This window comes from Myotis brandtii, unplaced genomic scaffold (assembly GCF_000412655.1).
Source record: "Myotis brandtii unplaced genomic scaffold, ASM41265v1 scaffold150, whole genome shotgun sequence".
Lineage (NCBI taxonomy): Eukaryota > Metazoa > Chordata > Mammalia > Chiroptera > Vespertilionidae > Myotis > Myotis brandtii.
This window is the reverse complement of record NW_005355411.1, coordinates 306,904-312,982: the sequence shown is the minus strand read 5'-3', so window position 1 is coordinate 312,982 and position 6,079 is coordinate 306,904. Positions and strand designations below refer to the sequence as shown.

At 46.8% G+C, this 6,079-nt stretch overlaps 1 protein-coding gene across 1 annotated transcript in view; it reads left to right on the top strand.

The window, feature by feature from the left end:
* The first annotated feature begins 523 nt into the window (after positions 1 to 523).
* LOC102259075 (zinc finger protein 432-like) overlaps positions 524 to 6,079 on the top strand; it is an 11,079-nt gene continuing 5,523 nt past the window's right edge. Inside the window, exons 1-3 of the mRNA XM_014535755.1 lie at positions 524 to 712; positions 3,516 to 3,737; positions 5,044 to 5,142. Of these exons, the coding sequence (XP_014391241.1) occupies positions 577 to 712; positions 3,516 to 3,737; positions 5,044 to 5,142 (457 nt within the window). The 5' untranslated portion in view covers positions 524 to 576. The remainder of the gene's footprint in view (positions 713 to 3,515; positions 3,738 to 5,043; positions 5,143 to 6,079) is intronic.

Here is a 6,079-nt window from a genome sequence, read left to right as displayed (position 1 = left end):
CCCTAATCTGCTCTCCTCTTTTCTCCCTCTCTCCCTCCCTCCTCCCTCTCTGGGGAAAAAAAAAAAAAAGCTGCTGTCCTAAGCCTCCTTTGCCCAGACCGCCCAACGCAATTTAACTCGCTTCTTATTTGCCTCCCCAAGCTTGAGTCTCTGAAAAAAAACACTCACTTTCCACAACAGTCGAAGTGCCAGGAAAGGAGATTAAGTTCGCGAGCTGCTCACCTGCCCGCCATCCTGGCTCCTGGCTCCTGGCTCCGTGGTCCCGGCTTTGCCTTCTGTACGGCAGTCAGGCCTCCCAACATGGCGGCCCCCGTGCGGCGGCGGCGCGGCCACCGGGCGCCGCCATATTGCCGGGAGGGGAACGCGGAAGTGGCTCGCGGTTCTGTCAAGGCCTCAGGTCCCCTCCCGCCGCCGCCGGATGACGCAATATCTGAGCGCCGCTTGCAGCAGCCGAGTCCGTTCCCGGAAGTGTCACATCTGGACGCTCCCGTGCGGCTGCAGAGAGCAGGTCAGTGAGCTCCTGTCCTTTGTGTGAGGGCCGATCAAATAATTGCATGGAAAAAAAAAATTGCATGGATGCCTCCCCGGGGACCCACCTTCAGGCCGCTGAGCTCACATCACCTCTCGCCTGCGACCCGCCCAGGGTCCTTTGAAAACCTCCGACGCCCCGTCTTTGGCGCCATTTTTGGGCTTAGCCCATCTGGTTATGCAGGTGACGTCATAACCTCCTAATCCCTTACCCCTTTGGCCTCCGGCGGTCCTCCTCCTGTGACCCTAACACTTTGAAGTGTATGAATGTAAAAATCTGCTTATTTGGGGGGAATATTTTCTCTCTCTCTTTTTAAATATATAAAATATATTTTATTGATATTTTATGGAGGGGAAGGGAGAGGGATAGAGAGTTAGGAACATCGATGAGAGAGAAAGATCCATCAGCTGCCTCCTGCCCACCCCCTACCGGGGATGTGCCCGCAACCAAGGTACATGCCCTTGACCGGAATCGAACCTGGGACCCTTCAGTCCTCAGGCCAACGCTCTATCCACTGAGCCAAAGCGGTCAGGGCTTAAAATATATTTATTGATTTCAGAGAGGAAGGGAGAGATGGAAACATCAATGATGAGAGGGAATCATGGATCGGCTGCCTCCTGCACGCCCCCCACTGGGGACCGAGCCTGCAACCCGGGCATGTGCCCTTGACCAGAATCGAACCCGGGACCCTTCAGTCCGCAGACCGATGCTCTATCCACTGAGCCAAACCGATTGGGGCCTCTCTCTTTTTTAACGCTCACCCAAGAAGTGAGGAAATACTTTCCATTGATTTTTAGAGAGAGTGGAAGGGAAGGGGACAAGGAAGAGAGGGGTGGGGGAGGAGAGAAACATCACTGTGGGAGGGATCCCGGACCAGGGACTGGGTTGAGCCTGCAACCTGGGTACCTGCCCTGGAGTGGAAATCGAACCCAGGACCCTCCAGGTGCTGATCAGCCACTGAGCGACACCGGCCAGGGCCGTTTTCTCTTTTAAATAAGTAATTCCTTGAATCTCTTTTTCCATGTGGATCAAATAGTATCTGAATATAACATTCTTTTTCTGTCCTCCTTGCTCATGTTTATCATTTATTCTTGTCTCAAAGCATTGGCTCAGCTGTCAAGTACAAAATTAGGAAATTGGGGTTGTCATGGGAAATCTGTGCCCTGTTGCTTACCCAGAAAATTCACCTGCTATGGTGTCAGGAATTAACAGTTTCTGTAGGATCATAAAATTACAATTCACCCACGATTTCAAATTTGATGAAGTAAATGCATTTATAGTCGTCTTTAAAACTAAAAAAGCTTCTTTAATGGGGTTTATGTCTCCTGTTGAATTTCTAAATACTCTGTGTGCACGAGTTTTCTCTTCATCCGTCTCACTACAAATGCTTATATTTTATTGGTTCTTTTGGAGGACAAGCTTTTGGTATTGTTGAGCTCTTCCATTGAATTGTTAACTTAAAATCTACAATTTACTCAGTATGAAAGCAGTATTGACATGCATCTATATATGTACTGCTCACAGATCTAAGAAACAGCACTCCAGCCCTGGCTGGTTTGGCTCAGTGGCTAGAGCATCGGCCTGCGGACTGAGGGGTCCCAGGTTTGATTCCGGCCAAGGGCATATGCCCAGGTTTCGGGCTCGATCTCCAGTGGGGGGGTGTGCAGGAGGCAGCCGATCGATGATTCTCTCTCATCATTGATGTTTCTATCTCTCTCTCCCTCGCCCTTCCTCTCTAAAATCAATGAAGATATATTTTTTAAAAAAAGAAAAGAAACAGCACTCCAGCACCCCATGGTGTTCTATGGGCTCCACCCCAATTACATTACATCCTCTCACCCACAGGTAATTACCATCTGCTCTCCATCCTGAGCACTTTAAGGCTTTTCTTTGTAGTTTTATCATATAATTAATCATTTCTAATCAGTTTACCTGTATCAATCAATCTTACATTATGCATTTTTTTTATTGATTAAGGTATTACAAATGTGTCCTTACCCCCCTATTCCCCCCCCCCCATTATGCATTTTTTAATGTCAGCCTTCTTTTGCTCAGTATATAGGTATATATTTTTTTGCTCTGTAATGAGGGTCAGGTAACCCTATTCTGTAATGTTTACACAGTAATTATTTTAGGAGTTGCAAGCCACAGGATGTCTCTCACATATGCTTCACAAAGAGGTGTTTTTTTGTCTTGCCATTTTTAAAAAACAGCTTTACCAGCGTGACTCAAAGGTGATCCTGGTTCAATTCCCAGTCAGGACACATACCCGTGTTGCAGGTGCGATCCCCAGTGTGGGGTGTGCGGGAAGTGGCCAATCAGTGATTCTCTCTCATCATTGATATTTCTGACTCTCTTTCCCTCTCCCTTCCTCTCTGAAATATATATGTATATGTATGTGTGTGTGTGATTGTGGTGTTTCTAGGTTCACAAGAATATTTTATGTCACATTATGGAAACTTGTAACTGGTTGAATGCATGAATGTCTGAATGCACAATTACAAAATACAGGATGGGGCAACATTAGGTTTACAGTTGTGTGTGCAGAAAACACAGTTTATTCCTGTATTATTATTTATTAATACCTTATTTTTCATGTGAACAACTGTAAACCTAACTTGGCCCCACCCTGTATTTTACTGGGAATGTGATTATCCAACTGTACAGAAAATAAAACCCCACTTGCTGAAAAGATGCAGCTTATAGAGTGAAAATGAGAAGAAAAATTATCATTTCATCCATATCATCTATAGCAGGGGTGGGGAGCCTTTTTCTGCCAAGGGCCTTTTGGATATTTATAACATCATTCCTGGGCCATACAAAATTGATTTCAGAGAGAGAGGGAGAGGGAGCGAGAGAGAGAAACATTAATGATGAGAGAGAATCATGGATGAACTGCCTCCCGCACGCTCCTCCCTGGGGACTGAACCCTTAACCAGTTTATGTGGCCCGACTGGGAATTAAATCCTGACCTTTTGGTTCATAGGTCAAGGTTCAATCACTGAGCCACGCTGCCCGGGCCCCACACCTGCTTTAGATTTTAAAGGACGTCACCCATTACACAGCATGGAGTTGTTACCGGAATCCCTGACATTTCACGACGTGGCCGTGGACTTCACCTGGGAGGAGTGGCAGCTCCTGAGCCCCGAGCAGAAGGACCTGTACAGGGACGTGATGTTGGAGACCTACAGCCACCTGGTGTCAGTGGGTGAGGACAGCTCCCCTGGGTCACTCAGCGGGTGCCTTGTCAGTGGCTTTTCCTTTCTCAGCTGCGTAACTGCTCAGAATAACTCCAGTTCTCTGGCATTGTGGAATCTCAGGTACTTCTCTTGCTGCAGACAGGAGGGTATTATGTCCCCTCTCCTGAGAGAAAAATATTTGTGTTATAGATGGGGAACCTATAATGTTACATTCTTCCTTCTTTTTTCTCGTTTTGGTTATTCCTCATGCAAGGATGGATTTTTTTAAAAATATTTTTTATTTTATTTTATTATTTTATTTTATTTTATCTTATTTTATTTATATTTTATTTTAGAGTGAGAGGGAAGGAGAGGAACAGAGAGGTAGAAACACCAATGAGAAAGAAACATCAATTGGCTGCTTCCTGCACATCCCCTACTGGGAATCGAGCCCTTAACCAGGGCATGTGCCCTGACTGGGAATCAAACCGTGGCCTCCTGGTTCGTAGGTCAACAATCAACCACTGAGCCACATCAGCCCGGTGCGAGGATATTTTTTAGAGCAGGGGTCCTCAAACTTTTTAAACAGGGGGCCAGTTCACTGTCCCTCAGACCGTTGGAGGGCTGGACTATAGTTTAAAAAAAAACTATGAACAAATTCCTATGCACACTGCACATATCTTATTTTGAAGTAAAAAAACAAAACGAGGACAAATACAATATTTGTATTTGCATGTGGCCCGCGGGCCTTAGTTTGAGGACCCCTGTTTTATATTTTTAATTTTATTTTATTGATTTTTTACAGAGAGGAAAGGAGAGGGATAGAGAGCTAGAAACATCGATGAGAGAGAATCATTGATCGCCTGCCTCCTGCACACCCCCTACTGGGGATCGAGCCCGCAACCCAGGCATGTGCCCTTGGCTGGAATCGAACCCAGAACCCTTTAGTCCGCAGGCCGATGCTCTATCCACTGAGCCAAACCGGTCAGGGGAGGACCCCTGTTTTAGAGAGAGAGGAAAGGAGGGGGAGAGAGAGAAACATCCATGTGAGACAGACACGTTGATTGCTTGCCTCTCTCATGCGCCTAAGGGACTAGGATGGAGCCTATAACCCAGGTATGTGCCCTTGACCTGCATCGAACTCGAGTCCCTACAGTCTGCAGGTTGACATTCTATCCACTGAGCTAAAACAGCCAGGGCTCATTCTCTCTTCTAGACAGATCCCTGCCCAATATAATATGGGAAACCTGTTCATTCCTTGAAATGTTACATTCTCCCTTCTTGACAGAGCCCAGCCCGAGATAACATGTCTAAGTCTCTGTCCTTGTTCACAAGCAGGGTGTCAAGCCAGCAAACCAGACCTCTCCAAGCAGCTGGAACGAGGGGAAGAACCGTGGACAGTACAGCGTGGACGCCACTGTCCAGTCTGTCCAGGTGAGGGGGTGAGAACCAGCAAGGCGGGCGGCCGGGAAGTCACATTCCAGTCAGAGGCCGCATCAGAGCTGTGACAGTGAATGAGGAAACTCAAACCTCCCCTCCACGTATGAGAATCCTTGTTCTTTGTAGAATTTTAGAGGAAAACATATGCCTTTTGTCGCTCTTGAGTTCTGAACCCTGTTTATTTTATCTCCCGCTTGTTTTTATGTAGTTTTCTTCCCCCTGGGATTCTCAGATCTTCCTCCTTTTTGTCCACAGTGAGGGTGTCTCTGCCTGTGTTAGCACCTCTCTTGCTATGAAATTCCACTTTCCAGGCCTCTCCAGAAAGACGGAACTTGGAATTCATTGCTTTTTTCTTGCTACTGGGCCTTTGTGCCCTGTTTCCCTCCATAACATCCAACCCACCTTAGGTGCTGGGTCCCTGTGATCATGTGCTTTTCACGGCGCATTTATGTTGTTTGTTTTTGTTTGTTTGTTTGTTTTTAACACTTGTAGTTTTGTTTTGTTTTTCAATATACTTTATTGATCTTCTTACAGCGAGAAAGGGAGAGGGATAGAGAGTTAGAAACATTGATGAGAGAGAACCATCGATCAGCTGCTTCCTGCACACACCCTACTGGGGATGTGCCCTCAACCCAGGTACATGCCCTTGGCCGGAATCGAACCTGGGACCCTTGAGTCCGCCGACGCCCTATCCACTGAGCCAAACCGGTTAGGGCTCATGTCATTCTTCACTCCTCTCCCTCCAAGGTTCTTCACACCCTGTTCTCATCTCTCTTAAAATGTCCTCATTCCCATGAGTTAACCTCTTTCTGTTCTGTGGCATGGACTCCCAAATCCACTTCTCCCTCAATATTGTCTAATGCAGCCGTGGGCAAACTACGGCCCGCGGGCCGGATCCGGCCCGTTTGAAATGAATAAAACTAAAAAAAAA